We start from the raw sequence: 16,894 nt of genomic DNA on the forward strand, positions 1-16,894 counted from the left end.
GTTGCGTGTGTCAGCTGGTGTGCTCTCAGTACAACAGCCAATCAAATTAGATCTACTTTGTTTTCATCACACAGCATTCATCCAATCAAATTGCAGGACAACCAACGAAGAAGACATGTCCAAACCACACGCCAGTGAACAAAAAATGATGCCTAAAATAATTTCGTTTGGGTATAAAAATTACGAGGTGGTCAACACAAAACGGTTTGCAGTATGCAACACATGCGGTTCGAAAATTACTGATGGAGAGGCAACAACTTCCAACTTCGTCCGGCATTTGAAGTTGCACAAAGAACGGTAAGTTTTGAATGTAAGATAACGTTTATTGGCTAAGTAACGTGACTTTTATTTGCTGTGTAGTTAAATCAGTGAGGCTGTAAACTCACTGCTAACGTTATAACGTTATTGCAAACACGGGAATCTGTTGCAGTTCACTACCTTATTCATACTTTTTGTTCAGTGATTTTTTTTAAGCAGGGATACGTTAGTCAATATATCACACGTAACGTTAGACGGCGGTCAGCAGCACCGCGTATTTTAGCCACCTAAAAAAAAGACAAAAATAGTAAAATAAAGGTCAGTTAAAATGTATACTATATTATGAATATGTGTACCGTTTTAGCTAGCTTTCTGACATACTGTTGGTTGTTTACCTCAGTGGTCCCCAACCACCGGGCCGCGGCCCGGTACTGGTCCGTGGATCGATTGGTATCGGGCCGCACAAGAAATAATTTTTTTTTTTTTTCTTTTTTTAATTAAATCAACATAAAAAACACAAGATACACTTACAAGTAGTGCACCAACACAAAACAACTCTCTCCCCCCTTTTGTTCTGGGCATTGAACATGAAGACTCTTCCTTCACTGTTCCGAGTGGCCATGAGAGTCTTGGCAGTGCCTGCCTCCAGTGCTCCAGTGGAGCGAGTTTTCAGCCATGGTGGCATCATACTACGCCCCCATCATGCACAAATGACTGACAGACTCTTGGCTAATTTGGTCTTTTGCAAATGCAATGCAGCATAGGGCCCTGACATATAAAAAGTACAACTTTTTTGTTATGTTCACGTATATGTCATGTTTTTTCAATGTTAACACTTTTGTACAAATAAGTACATTTGCACTTTATTTTTCAATGTGTTTGTTCTGTAAAGGAATGAGTTAATGTTTAAAATGACTGGTTAATAGTGCTATTATAAAGTGCAATGTCAGCACAATTTTCTTTCCTGCAATTTAAAATGCACTTGTTTTAATAAATAAATACAGCGTTTGAAAAGCATACACAATCTGTGTTAATATATTAGTCTGTGGTTAAAAGGACTTGAAAGGACTCGAAACTCAAAATGCAGGACTTAGGACTTGACTTGAGACTTTCCAGTCTTGACTTTGGACTTGACTCGGGGCTTGCCTGTCTTGACTCGGGACTTGACTCGGACTTGAGGGCAAAGACTTGAGACTTACTTGTGACTTGCAAAACAATGACTTGGTCCCACCTCTGCTGCCTCCACACTACAACCATCCGTTTCAATACATGCGTAATCTGTTTAATCGCTTAAGCCGCTGAAATACGAGTCTTAATCCGAGCTAATGTTGCTATACCTTGCTGTTCTATCCGCCATGTTTGTTTGTATTGGCATCACTATGTGACGTCACAGGAAAATGGACGGGTGTATATAACGATGGTTAAAATCAGGCACTTTGAAGCTTTTTTTAGGGATATTGCGGGATGGGTAAAATTTTGAAAAAAACTTCGAAAAATAAAATAAGCCACTGGGAACTGATTTTTAATGGTTTTAACCCTTCTGAAATTGTGATAATGTTCCCCTTTAAGACCGATGTGTCTCACCAATGAAATCGTTGGACTTCCCCATGTCGTAGTCCCACACGGAGATGTCCAGCGTCTTCTTGGCCAGTTCTCCGTGCTTCACTTCGTAACTGAACTCCTGGAAACAACACAGCGATGACGGCGCTGACGTCAACAGAGACAACGGGACGGACGCACCTCCAGGAACTCGGGATTGAGGGTCTTCTTCTTGATCTGCGTCCTGTTCTTGGCTTTCTTTCCCATGTCGGGCTTCAGACATCTGCACGTCGACATTAAAAGAGTAGAGTGGGAGGACGAAGGAGGTTAGTGGCGAGGATTCCATCGGCGCACGTACACTTTGACGAAAGGGTCAGAGTAGCCGTTGGAGTCCATGGCGGCCAGGTGGGCACAGCGGACCACGCCCACGATGAGACGCCCCTGCTGGCTGTGGTACATCAGCGACACCAGGACGCGACCTCTCTCCTCCGAGTCCTCGCCATCTTTCAACTTCTCAAACACAAACAGACGGAGGCTGACATACATTCCGATGAAATCTTTCTTTAAATAGGACACTTAACATGACTCACGTCGTCCTCATAGAGAGCCATTCCTCGACTTTGGCCCCCCACGGCTTTTTTCACCTGTCAATAAAACAAAACAACGTTTCAACTTTATTTATCAACTTTATTTATAGAGCACATTTAAAATTTACCACAGGGGTAGCCAAAGTGCTGTACAATGAGCAGGTTAAAAGATAAAACGAGTACCGAGCAAACACAACACAACACAAACAGAACACGATAAAAAATAAATAATTAAAATAGAATTAATAAAAACATAAAAACAGGATCACAGCAGGTGTATTATGGGGCGCCATTGCAGTATGGATTTCACTCAGTGTTAAAAACCATGGAATAAAAGTATGTTTTTAAGAGAGATTTAAAAACAGGAAGAGAGGAGGCTTGTCTAACACTCAGGGGTAGGTCGTTCCAGAGCTTGGGAGCAGCAACGGCGAAAGCTCTGTCACCTCTAAGCTTCAGCCTTGTGTCAGGGACCGTCAACAGCAGCTGATCGGCTGATCTTAAGGATCGGGTGGGGCAGTAAGGCTGAAGGAGGTCGGAGAGATAGGTTGGCGCGAGGTTGTTTAGACATTTAAAAACAAATAAAAGGAGTTTAAAATGTTGCGCCTTTTAGTTCTGTTTATGAACATTCCAAGTTGCTCCATACTATTTTATATTTTAGGGCTGTCAAAGATAATGCTTTAACTCATTCGATTAATCACAAAACATTAATCATGCAAAAACGTAGATTAATTGCGCAATTTATTTGCTCCTTCATCTTACCTGCCAATGGTTACCTGAATGGTGTGCATTTGCCAGTGCATGCAAGTGATTTAGACTTAGACAAACTTTATTGATCCACAAAGGAAATTGTTCAACACAGTAGCTCAGTTACAAAGGATGGAAAGGGTAAGTCTGGAAAGGATAATGCAGGTATAAAGTAGACAAAAAATGTACCATAGTAGCAATATAAAATATAACATATATGTAATATTTACATATTATATATACAGTATATAATATATACTGATATATTATATTTTTATATAATATGTACAATCTATTACCATGTACAATATTACAGTACAAGTAACAGCTGCAACACACACAAAAATAAAAAATAAAAAATATATATACATATTTGCAGCATCGCGTGGACATCGGGGGCAGTACCTCTGGATTGGCAGACCGGGGTGGTGGTTCCTCTCTTTAAAAAGGGGAACCGGAGGGTGTGTTCTAACTATCGTGGGATCACACTCCTCAGCCTTCCCGGTAAGGTCTATTCAGGTGTACTGGAGAGGAGGCTACGCCGGATAGTCGAACCTCGGATTCAGGAGGAACAGTGTGGTTTTCGTCCTGGTCGTGGAACTGTGGACCAGCTCTATACTCTCGGCAGGGTCCTTGAGGGTGCATGGGAGTTTGCCCAACCAGTCTACATGTGCTTTGTGGACTTGGAGAAGGCATTCGACCGTGTCCCTCGGGAAGTCCTGTGGGGAGTGCTCAGAGAGTATGGGGTTTCGGACTGTCTGATTGTGGCGGTCCGCTCCCTGTATGATCAGTGTCAGAGCTTGGTTCGCATTGCCGGCAGTAAGTCGGACACGTTTCCGGTGAGGGTTGGACTCCGCCAAGGCTGCCCTTTGTCACCGATTCTGTTCATAACTTTTATGGACAGAATTTCTAGGCGCAGTCAAGGCGTTGAGGGGATCCGGTTTGGTGGCTGCAGGATTAGGTCTCTGCTTTTTGCAGATGATTTGGTCCTGATGGCTTCATCTGGCCAGGATCTTCAGCTCTCACTGGATCGGTTCGCAGCTGAGTGTGAAGCGACTGGGATGAGAATCAGCACCTCCAAGTCCGAGTCCATGGTTCTCGCCCGGAAAAGGGTGGAGTGCCATCTCCGGGTTGGGGAGGAGATCTTGCCCCAAGTGGAGGAGTTCAAGTACCTCGGAGTCTTGTTCACGAGTGAGGGAAGAGTGGATCGTGAGATCGACAGGCGGATCGGTGCGGCGTCTTCAGTAATGCGGACGCTGTATCGATCCGTTGTGGTGAAGAAGGAGCTGAGCCGGAAGGCAAAGCTCTCAATTTACCGGTCGATCTACGTTCCCATCCTCACCTATGGTCATGAGCTTTGGGTTATGACCGAAAGGACAAGATCACGGGTACAAGCGGCCGAAATGAGTTTCCTCCGCCGGGTGGCGGGGCTCTCCCTTAGAGATAGGGTGAGAAGCTCTGTCATCCGGGGGGAGCTCAAAGTAAAGCCGCTGCTCCTCCGCATCGAGAGGAGCCAGATGAGGTGGTTCGGGCATCTGGTCAGGATGCCACCCGAGCGCCTCCCTAAGGAGGTGTTTAGGGCATGTCCGACCGGTAGGAGGCCACGAGGAAGACCCAGGACACGTTGGGAAGACTATGTCTCCCGGCTGGCCTGGGAACGCCTCGGGATCCCCCGGGAGGAGCTGGACGAAGTGGCTGGGGAGAGGGAAGTCTGGGCTTCCCTGCTTAGGCTGCTGCCCCCGCGACCCGACCTCGGATAAGCGGAAGAAGATGGATGGATGGATGGATATACATATTTAAAAAATTGTACTGCGATTAATAAAAACAAGTATGATTAATCAGATTTTTTGAAAAGTAGTATATCTTTACCTTATTTATATATTTTTTAATTTTTTTGATCCCGTATATAATTACCTTTCAACTATCTTCATGTATGTTCAGGGCTGTCAAAAATGATGACTTAACTCATGTGATTAGTCACAAACAACTATCGCACTGATCATGTATAGTTGCAGATCGATCACGCAACTTATTCAAAGCACACATGCTCCTTCACCGTAACGTCGGATGGTTGTGCCACTGCGCGCATGCAGTTTACTGCGATTTATCGCAATTAATCAAAACGCAAAAAATTTGTCTGCCTTTTAAGTGTTTTTTAGTCTTTTAAAATATTTTTTTAGGGCACTCAAAAAATAATGAGTTAACTCATGTGATTAATAAAAAATAATCGCAGCATTTCATCCTGCTTTGTGTGTCTTTTAAGTGCTTTTTAGTCTTTTCAAATATTTTTTTAGGGTAGTCAAAAAATAATGAGTTAACTTATGTGATTAATAAAAAATAATCGCAGCATTTCATCCTGCTTTGTGTGCCTTTTAAGTGCTTTTTAGTCTTAAAATATGTTTTTAGGGTAGTCAAAAATAATGAATTAACCCATGTGATTAATAACAAAAACTAATCGCAACATATCATCCTACTTTTTGTGCCTTTAAGTGTTTTTTAGTCTTTTAAAATATTTTTTTAGGGCACTCAAAAAATAATGAGTTAACTCATGTGATTATTAAAAAATAATCGCAGCATTTCATCCTGCTTTGTGTGTCTTTTAAGTGCTTTTTAGTCTTTTCAAATATTTTTTTAGGGTAGTCAAGAAATAATGAGTTAACTCATGTGATTAATAAAAAATAATCGCAGCATTTCATCCTGCTTTGTGTGCCTTTTAAGTGCTTTTTAGTCTTAAAATATGTTTTTAGGGTAGTCAAAAATAATGAATTAACCCATGTGATTAATAAAAAAAACTAATCGCAACATATCATCCTACTTTTTGTGCCTTTAAGTGTTTTTTAGTCTTTTAAAATATTTTTTTAGGGCACTCAAAAAATAATGAGTTAACTCGTGTGATTAATAAAAAATAATCGCAGCATTTCATCCTGCTTTGTGTGCCTTTTAAGTGCTTTTTAGTCTTAAAATATGTTTTTAGGGTAGTCAAAAATAATGAATTAACCCATGTGATTAATAACAAAAACTAATCGCAACATATCATCCTACTTTTTGTGCCTTTAAGTGTTTTTTAGTCTTTTAAAATATTTTTTTAGGGCACTCAAAAAATAATGAGTTAACTCATGTGATTAATAAAAAATAATCGCAGCATTTCATCCTGCTTTGTGTGTCTTTTAAGTGCTTTTTAGTCTTTTCAAATATTTTTTTAGGGTAGTCAAAAAATAATGAGTTAACTCATGTGATTAATAAAAAATAATCGCAGCATTTCATCCTGCTTTGTGTGCCTTTTAAGTGCTTTTTAGTCTTAAAATATGTTTTTAGGGTAGTCAAAAATAATGAATTAACCCATGTGATTAATAACAAAAACTAATCGCAACATATCATCCTACTTTTTGTGCCTTTAAGTGTTTTTTAGTCTTTTAAAATATTTTTTTAGGGCACTCAAAAAATAATGAGTTAACTCGTGTGATTAATAAAAAATAATCGCAGCATTTCATCCTGCTTTGTGTGTCTTTTAAGTGCTTTTTAGTCTTTTCAAATATTTTTTTAGGGTAGTCAAAAAATAATGAGTTAACTCATGTGATTAATAAAAAATAATCGCAGCATTTCATCCTGCTTTGTGTGCCTTTTAAGTGCTTTTTAGTCTTAAAATATGTTTTTAGGGTAGTCAAAAATAATGAGTTAACCCATGTGATTAATAACAAAAACTAATCGCAACATATCATCCTACTTTTTGTGCCTTTAAGTGTTTTTTAGTCTTTTAAAATATTTTTTTAGGGCACTCAAAAAATAATGAGTTAACTCGTGTGATTAATAAAAAATAATCGCAGCATTTCATCCTGCTTTGTGTGTCTTTTAAGTGCTTTTTAGTCTTTTCAAATATTTTTTTAGGGTAGTCAAAAAATAATGAGTTAACTCATGTGATTAATAAAAAATAATCGCAGCATTTCATCCTGCTTTGTGTGCCTTTTAAGTGCTTTTTAGTCTTAAAATATGTTTTTAGGGTAGTCAAAAATAATGAATTAACCCATGTGATTAATAACAAAAACTAATCGCAACATTTCATCCGACTTTGTGTGCCTTTTAAGTGTTTTTTAGTCTTTTAAAATATTTTTTTTTTGGGGTATTCAAAAATAATGAGTTAACGCATGTGATTAATAACAAAAAATAATCACAACATTTCATCCTACTTTGTGTGCCTTTTTAAGTGTTTTTTAGTCTTTTAAAATATATTTTTTGGGGTAGTCAAAAATAATGAGTTAACTCATATGATTAATAACAAAAAAGAATCGCAACATTTCATCCGACTTTGTGTGCCTTTTTAAGTGTTTTTTAGTCTTTTAAAAAAAATTTTTTAAGGTAGTCAAAAATAATGAGTTAACTCAATCTGATTATTAACAAAAAATAATCGCAACATTTCATCCTATTTTGTGTGCCTTTAAAGTGTTTTTTAGTCTTTTAAAATATTTTTTTAGGGTATTCAAAAATAATGAGTTAACTCATATCATTAATAAAAAATAATCGCAACATTTCATCCTTCTTGGTGTGCCTTTTAAGTGTTTTTTAGTCTTTTAAAATATATTTTTTAGGGTAGTCAAAAAATAATGAGTTAATTCATGTGATAACAAAAAAGAATCGCAACATTTCATCCTACTTTGTGTGCCTTTTAAGTGTTTTTTAGTCTTTTAATATATTTTTTTAGGGTATTCAAAAATAATGAGTTAACGCATGTGATTAATAACAAAAAATAATCGCAACATTTCATCTTACTTTGTGTGCCTTTAAAGTGTTTTTTAGTCTTTTAAAATATTTTTTTTGGGTAGTCAAAAATAATGGGATAAATCATGTGATTAATAACAAAAAATAATCGCAACATTTCATCCTATTTTGTGTGCCTTTAAAGTGTTTTTTAGTCTTTTAAAATATTTTTTTTTGGGGTATTCAAAAATAATGAGTTAACACATGTGATTAATAACAAAAAATAATCACAACATATCATCCTACTTTGTGTGCCTTAAGTGTTTTTAGTCTTTTAAAATATTTTTTTAGGGTATTCAAAAATAATGAGTTAACGCATGTGATTAATAACAAAAAATAATCGCAACATTTCATCTTACTTTGTGTGCCTTTTAAGTGTTTTTTAGTCTTTTAAAATATTTTTTTTGGGTAGTCAAAAATAATGGGATAAATCATGTGATTAATAACAAAAAATAATCGCAACATTTCATCCTACTTTGTGTGCCTTTTAAGTGTTTTTTAGTCTTTTAAAATATTTTTTTTTGGGGTATTCAAAAATAATGAGTTAACGCATGTGATTAATAACAAAAAATAATCACAACATATCATCCTACTTTGTGTGCCTTTAAGTATTTTTAGTCTTTTAAAATATTTTTTTAGGGTATTCAAAAATAATGAGTTAACTCATATCATTAATAAAAAATAATCGCAACATTTCATCCTTCTTGGTGTGCCTTAAGTGTTTTTTAGTCTTTTATATTTTTTTTAGGGTAGTCAAAAAATAATGAGTTAATTCATGTGATAACAAAAAAGAATCGCAACATTTCATCCTACTTTGTGTGCCTTTTAAGTGTTTTTTAGTCTTTTAAAATATTTTTTTAGGGTATTCAAAAATAATGAGTTAACTCATATCATTAATAAAAAATAATCGCAACATTTCATCCTTCTTGGTGTGCCTTAAGTGTTTTTTAGTCTTTTATAATATTTTTTTTAGGGTAGTCAAAAAATAATGAGTTAATTCATGTGATAACAAAAAAGAATCGCAACATTTCATCCGACTTTGTGTGCCTTTTAAGTGTTTTTTAGTCTTTTAAAATATATTTTTTGGGGTAGTCAAAAATAATGAGTTAACTCATATGATTAATAACAAAAAAGAATCGCAACATTTCATCCGACTTTGTGTGCCTTTTAAGTGTTTTTTAGTCTTTTAAAAAAAAATTTTTAAGGTAGTCAAAAATAATCAGTTAACTCAATCTGATTATTAACAAAAAATAATTGCAAGATTTCATTCTACTTTGTGTGCCTTTTAAGTGTTTTTTAGTCTTTTTTAAAACACTTTTCAAGGTTTGCTAGCTTAATATGAGTCCAAAGAAAGCAATGGACAAGCGATGTGCGGTTTGAAACATTCAGGAAGAATCCACAGCGTTGTCGACACTGCCTCCCCAGTGTTAGATTTAATTTGAATTGGTGCTATATGTGAGTTCTTACCGGGATAACCCTCTCCAAGCAAACGTTGAACTTCTTCTCCTGGTTGAACTTGAGCTTCTTCAGCGCCACCCGCGTCTCTCCTATGAACTCGTTGTGTCCAAACGTGTCCTCGTCGCTCACCGAGAGCCTGAAGACACACGCTAGTTCAGGCTAACGGATTAGTGTGGCTGAAACTGGGGACGGTATACCGTAAAGTCTTTCTGGACATTTCGTCATCGCTGATGCCGTGATAGACCAGCGACTCGTTCCACACTGGATTCAAAGTGTTCTTCAGGGTTTTGGTGCGAAGCTTGTTGGACTAAAAGGAAACACTGCTCTGTATTCTTTATAAAACTGCACATGTGGTCAAAGTTGTTTAGCTGTAGCGACAATCATGGTTGCTATGGCAACACTGGGGCTACCTTACTGGCGCCGGGCAGCAGGTGGAGCTTGACGTACGGGTCGGCCAGCCCGTTGGAGTCCATCGGCTTCAAGCCCTGAAACAGGAAGTAGGAAGACACTTGACGACGTAAATAAAAGATGACAAAAATAACAACTTCTGTTTGTTGAAGTGTTTAAAAATGAAAGACCTTCGCCTTGATGATGAAACAGTGGAGCTCGTGACGTTCCTGCTCGTAGACGACGCTGAACTCCAACGACCCCAGCGTGGCTTTCAGAATAAAAGCATAAATACATGTTTGAAATACGAGGACAGGGTATTAGCGACATGATCTGTCTCACTGGCGTCATCAGAGTCGTAGTCGTCGTCCTCCTGCTGTGCTGCGGGAGCGGGGGGTCGCGGCAGAGCAGGACTGGCCGCCGGTTCAATTCCGCTACAGGCCTTTTGGACAGCCGCCGGTCGAGGGGGCGTGGTCTCATTCCTGTTGTCTACCGCGCAGCGCGGAGGGAAGAGATGTTTAGTGTCTTGATTGCAGAGGTGTGGACTCGAGTCACATGACTTGGACTCGAGTCAGACTCGAGTCATGAATTTGATGACTTTAGACTCGACTTGACAAAATGTAAAAAGACTTGCAACTCGACTTAGACTTTAACATCAATGACTTGTGACTTCACTTGGACTTGAGCCTTTTGAATTGACATGACTTGACATGACTTGCTACTTTCCCCAAAACCCAAAGATGAAAAAGTTATTCGGGAGCGCTCCGTATTTTTCATTGTGTACTTGTCTATCAGCGTTGCGTGTGTCAGCTGGTGTGCTCTCAGTACAACAGCCAATCAAATTAGATCTACTTTGTTTTCATCACACAGCATTCATCCAATTAAATTGCAGGACAACCAACGAAGAAGACATGTCCAAACCACACGCCAGTGAACAAAAAATGATACCTAAAATAATTTTGTTTTGGGTATAAAAATTACGAGGTGGTCAACACAAAACGGTTTGCAGTATGCAACACATGCGGTTCGAAAATGACTGATGGAGAGGCAACAACTTCCAACTTCGTCCGGCATTTGAAGTTGCACAAAGAACGGTAAGTTTTGAATGTAAGATAACGTTTATTGGCTAAGTAACGTGACTTTTATTTGCTGTGTAGTTAAATCAGCGAGGCTGTAAACTCACTGCTAACGTTATAACGTTATTGCAAACACGGGAATCTGTTGCAGTTCACTACCTTATTCATACTTTTTGTTCAGTGATTTTTTTTTAAGCAGGGTTACGTTAGTCAATATATCACACGTAACGTTAGACGGCGGTCAGCAGCACCGCGTATTTTAGCCACCTAAAAAAAGACAAAAATAGTCAAAGGTCAGTTAAAATGTATACTATATTATGAATATGTGTACCGTTTTAGCTAGCTTTCTGACATACTGTTGGTTGTTTACCTCAGTGGTCCCCAACCACCGGGCCGCGGCCCGGTACTGGTCCGTGGATCGATTGGTATCGGGCCGCACAAGAAATAATTTTTTTTTTTTATTTTTTTTTTTATTAAATCAACATAAAAAACACAAGATACACTTACAAGTAGTGCACCAACCCAAAACAACTCTCTCCCCCCTTTTGTTCTGGGCATTGAACATGAAGACTCTTCCTTCACTGTTCCGAGTGGCCATGAGAGTCTTGGCAGTACCTGCCTCCAGTGCTCCAGTGGAGCGAGTTTTCAGCCATGGTGGCATCATACTACGCCCCCATCGTGCACAAATGACTGACAGACTCTTGGCTAATTTGGTCTTTTGCAAATGCAATGCAGCATAGGGCCCTGACATATAAAAAGTACAACTTTTTTGTTATGTTCACGTATATGTCATGTTTTTTCAATGTTAACACTTTTGTACAAATAAGTACATTTGCACTTTATTTTTCAATGTGTTTGTTCTGTAAATGAATGAGTTAATGTTTAAAATGACTGGTTAATAGTGCTATTATAAAGTGCAATGTCAGCACAATTTTCTTTCCTGCAATTTAAAATGCACTTGTTTTAATAAATAAATACAGCGTTTGAAAAGCATACACAATCTGTGTTAATATATTAGTCTGTGGTTAAAAGGACTTGAAAGGACTCGAAACTCAAAATGCAGGACTTAGGACTTGACTTGAGACTTTCCAGTCTTGACTTTGGACTTGACTCGGGGCTTGCCTGTCTTGACTCGGGACTTGACTCGGACTTGAGGGCAAAGACTTGAGACTTACTTGTGACTTGCAAAACAATGACTTGGTCCCACCTCTGCTTGATTGTAATGCTGTAGTGTTGTCCCGATACCAATATTTTGGTACCGGTACCAAAATTGTTCCGATACTTTTCAAAATAATGGGGACCACAAAAAATTGCATTATTGGCTTTATTTAGTCCTTTAAATAAAGTAGTGAACAAACTAGACTGCTCAGTGGCCTTGTGGTTAGAGTGTCCGCCCTGAGATCGGTAGGTTGTGAGTTCAAACCCCGGCCGAGTCATACCGAAGACTATAAAAATGGGACCCATTACCTCCCTGCTTGGCACTCAGCATCGAGGGTTGGAATTGGGAGTTAAATCACCTAAAATTATTCCCGGGCGCGGCCACCGCTGCTGCTCACTGCTCCCCTCACCTCTCAGGGGGTGAACAAGGGGATGGGTCAAATGCAGAGGACAAATTTCACCACACCTAGTGTGTGTGTGACAATCATTGGTACTTTAACTTAACTTGTATTTTAGTAGTAAGTAAGCAAACAAAGGCTCCTAATTAGTCTGCTGACGTATGCAGTAACATATTGAGTCATTTATCATTCTATTATTTTGTCAACATTATGAGGGACAAACTGTAAAAATGGAATATTAATCTACTTGTTCATTTACTGTTACTATCTGCTTCCTTTCTCTTTTAACATGTTTTTATCTACACTTCTGTTAAAATGTAATAATTTATTCTTCGGATGCTTTACATTAGTTTTGGATGATACCACAAATTTGGGTATCAATCCGATACCAGGTCGTTACAGGATCGTACATTGGTCATATTCAAAGTCCTCATGTGTCATGGGACATATTTCCTGAGTTTATAAACATAATATAAATGTAAAAAAAACAACGAAAGAAGATGTTGTGATGTCGAAAAATATCGACGTAATCATAGTAGTATCGACAAGATACGCTCCTGTAATTGGTATCATTAGAGTGGATGTTGGGTATAGATCCACCAATGGCATTTGTTTACATTGTGACGCCGGTGAGCTACGGTGTGTAGTGAAGCATGTTTAGCTATTCCTTGTCCTGCAGTGATAATGATACTTGTAAGAAACTTACTTTATTTTTCGCCATGGAGGCAAGGATTAGTGATTTAGAAGTAGCTAAAACACTGGTCTTTAGCCGTTAGCTAGCTAGCCATATCTTAAAGCACCTCTTCCTGAGGGCGTTTCAGTATTATAACTTCACCTTTATCTTTACTTTTTAAGCCAAAATGCGTCCATTCTCCCTTTTCTGTCTACACACTGTGTCTGCTTGTAAGTACTCTGTGATTGTGCGCTGCCGAACATGCTCCTCTTCTCGTAAACCAGCAATGACACGATGTGACGACGGAGGCGCGGGGGTGTGGTGGGCCGGTACTTTTCAGAGGCGGTATAGTACCGAATATGATTCATTAGTATCGCGGTACTATACTAATACGGGTATACCATACAACCCTATAATGCTGTCAACTTGTCAGAGGAGGCTTCACCTGAGGAGGTCGGTGGTCTCTCCGCGCTCGCTGCAGACGTCGCGCTGGACACAAACTCATTGCCAGCGCTGGTTTGGCCACTGTGAGTTCCACTTGGTTCTGACACACAAAAAAAGCAACAAAAAAAAACAAATCTAAGCTGCCAGTTCAGATGTGGTGTCCCACAAGCCTCGATTCATTGCCTCCTTGTGTTCTCTAACTCAGTGTTTTTCAACCACTGAGATACAGGTAAAAGCCAGTAAATTAGAATATTTTGAAAAACTTGATTTATTTCAGTAATTGCATTCAAAAGGTGTAACTTGTACATTATATTTATTCATTGCACACAGACTGATGCATTCAAATGTTTATTTCATTTAATTTTGATGATTTGAAGTGGCAACAAATGAAAATCCAAAATTCCGTGTGTCACAAAATTAGAATATTACTTAAGGCTAATACAAAAAAGGGATTTTTAGAAATGTTGGCCAACTGAAAAGTATGAAAATGAAAAATATGAGCATGTACAATACTCAATACTTGGTTGGAGCTCCTTTTGCCTCAATTACTGCGTTAATGCGGCGTGGCATGGAGTCGATGAGTTTCTGGCACTGCTCAGGTGTTATGAGAGCCCAGGTTGCTCTGATAGTGGCCTTCAACTCTTCTGCGTTTTTGGGTCTGGCATTCTGCATCTTCCTTTTCACAATACCCCACAGATTTTCTATGAGGCTAAGGTCAGGGGAGTTGGCGGGCCAATTTAGAACAGAAATACCATGGTCCGTAAACCAGGCACGGGTAGATTTTGCGCTGTGTGCAGGCGCCAAGTCCTGTTGGAACTTGAAATCTCCATCTCCATAGAGCAGGTCAGCAGCAGGAAGCATGAAGTGCTCTAAAACTTGCTGGTAGACGGCTGCGTTGACCCTGGATCTCAGGAAACAGAGTGGACCGACACCAGCAGATGACATGGCACCCCAAACCATCACTGATGGTGGAAACTTTACACTAGACTTCAGGCAACGTGGATCCTGTGCCTCTCCTGTCTTCCTCCAGACTCTGGGACCTCGATTTCCAAAGGAAATGCAAAATTTGCATGGTTGGGTGATGGTTTGGGGTGCCATGTCATCTGCTGGTGTCGGTCCACTCTGTTTCCTGAGATCCAGGGTCAACGCAGCCGTCTACCAGCAAGTTTTAGAGCACTTCATGCTTCCTGCTGCTGACCTGCTCTATGGAGATGGAGATTTCAAGTTCCAACAGGACTTGGCGCCTGCACACAGCGCAAAATCTACCCGTGCCTGGTTTACGGACCATGGTATTTCTGTTCTAAATTGGCCCGCCAACTCCCCTGACCTTAGCCCCATAGAAAATCTGTGGGGTATTGTGAAAAGGAAGATGCAGAATGCCAGACCCAAAAACGCAGAAGAGTTGAAGGCCACTATCAGAGCAACCTGGGCTCTCATAACACCTGAGCAGTGCCAGAAACTCATCGACTCCATGCCACGCCGCATTAACGCAGTAATTGAGGCAAAAGGAGCTCCAACCAAGTATTGAGTATTGTACATGCTCATATTTTTCATTTTCATACTTTTCAGTTGGCCAACATTTCTAAAAATCCCTTTTTTGTATTAGCCTTAAGTAATATTCTAATTTTGTGACACACGGAATTTTGGATTTTCATTTGTTGCCACTTCAAATCATCAAAATTAAATGAAATAAACATTTGAATGCATCAGTCTGTGTGCAATGAATAAATATAATGTACAAGTTACACCTTTTGAATGCAATTACTGAAATAAATCAAGTTTTTCAAAATATTCTAATTTACTGGCTTTTACCTGTACAGTCTGGTGTGCCGTGGGAGATGAGCTAATTTCAACTATTTGGGTTAAAAATATTTTTTGCAAACCAGTAATTATAATCCGCAAATAATGTGTTGTTGAGTGTCGGTGCTGTCTAGAGCTCGGCAGAGTAACCGTGTAATACTCTTCCATATCAGTAGGTGGCAGCTGGTAGCTAATTGCTTTGTAGATGTCGGGAACACGTCGTGTGAGACGACGATGGTTTGTCGTGATCACAATATGCAGACGACAGTGGGAGGCAGTGGGCAGGTAAAAAGGTGTCTAATACTTGAACCAAAAATAAACAAAAGGTGACACTGCAGGTAAAAAGGTGTCTAATACTTAAACCAAAAATAAACAAAAGGTGACACTGCAGGTAAAAAGGTGTCTAATACTTAAACCAAAAATAAACAAAAGGTGAGTGCCCTTAAGAAAAGGCATTAAAGCTTAGGGAAGGCTATGCAGAACGAAACTAAAACTGAATTGGCTACAAAGTAAACAAAAACAGAATGCTGGACGACCGCAAAGACTTACAGCGTGCGGAGCAGAGACGGCGTCTGCAACAGGAAAATACAGACAAAACAGAAAAAGCCACCAAAATAGGAGCGCAAGACAAGAACTAAAACACTACGCACGGGAAAACAGCAAAAAAGTCAAAATAAGTCACGTCGTGATGTGACAGGTGGTGACAGTACACCTACTTTACGGCATGGCGCGGTGGAAGAATGGCCGTGCGCGACCCGAGGGTCCCTGGTTCAATCCCCACCTACTACCAACCTCGTCATGTCCGTTGTGTCCTGAGCAAGACACTTCACCCTTGCTCCTGATGGGTGCTGGTTAGCGCCTTGCATGGCAGCTCCCTCCATCAGTGTGTGAATGTGTGTGTGAATGGGTAAATGTGGAAGTAGTGTCAAAGCGCTTTGAGTACCTTGAAGGTAGAAAAGCGCTATACAAGTACAACCCATTTATTTAATTTACTTTGAGACAAGAGCTATAGTGATGCATGCTTGGTTATGCTTTAAAGTCGTATCCGACAATTGCGACAATACGATCAACTGAGTTTCGTTTTTTAATGATATCTGCTGGTGGTGTGCCTCTGGATTTTTTCAATGAAAAAAGTACGCCTTGGCTCAAAAAAGGTTGAAAAACTCTGCTCTAACTGATTAACTCCGTTGTACAGTCTAGTTTCTATCATAGAAGACTTTTGTTTTATCTCTTAACGACTTTGAGCGGTTATTCCATGCTTTTATTTCGATCACGTTTGGACTACTGCAACTCCCTCTATGATGGAATGAAGCAGGTCTCAATCGCTCGATTGCAGTTGGTCCAAAATGCTGCTGCTCGCCATTTACCTGGCACGAAAAAACATGAACACATTTTAGCATCCCTTCACTGGCTCCCACTTCATTTTAGAATTCATTTTAAAATTGGCAGGGTTGAGGTGGCGGGGGGCGGGGTTGAGGTGGGCGGGGTTTTAGTTGGTAGCCGGGGGGGTGTATATTGTAGCGTCCCGGAAGAGTTAGTGCTGCAAGGGGTTCTGGGTATTTGTTCTGTTGGGTTTATGTTGTGTTACGGTGCGGATGTTCTGCCGAAATGTGTTTGCCA

At 39.4% G+C, this 16,894-nt stretch overlaps 1 protein-coding gene across 2 annotated transcripts in view; it reads right to left on the reverse strand.

Moving 5' to 3' along the window:
- The window catches only part of rph3aa (rabphilin 3A homolog (mouse), a), a 70,536-nt gene that overhangs the window by 3,874 nt on the left and 49,768 nt on the right, over positions 1–16,894 (reverse strand). For both annotated transcript variants that reach the window (XM_061931690.1, XM_072912672.1), the window contains 10 exons: positions 13,476–13,574; positions 10,068–10,214; positions 9,917–9,996; positions 9,749–9,823; positions 9,536–9,645; positions 9,348–9,474; positions 2,388–2,441; positions 2,156–2,307; positions 1,999–2,080; positions 1,843–1,939 (listed from right to left, as the gene is read on the reverse strand). In XM_061931690.1, the coding sequence (XP_061787674.1) occupies positions 1,843–1,939; positions 1,999–2,080; positions 2,156–2,307; positions 2,388–2,441; positions 9,348–9,474; positions 9,536–9,645; positions 9,749–9,823; positions 9,917–9,996; positions 10,068–10,214; positions 13,476–13,574 (1,023 nt within the window). The remainder of the gene's footprint in view (positions 1–1,842; positions 1,940–1,998; positions 2,081–2,155; positions 2,308–2,387; positions 2,442–9,347; positions 9,475–9,535; positions 9,646–9,748; positions 9,824–9,916; positions 9,997–10,067; positions 10,215–13,475; positions 13,575–16,894) is intronic.

Source organism: Nerophis lumbriciformis, linkage group LG39 (assembly GCF_033978685.3).
Source record: "Nerophis lumbriciformis linkage group LG39, RoL_Nlum_v2.1, whole genome shotgun sequence".
Taxonomy (NCBI): Eukaryota; Metazoa; Chordata; class Actinopteri; order Syngnathiformes; family Syngnathidae; genus Nerophis; species Nerophis lumbriciformis.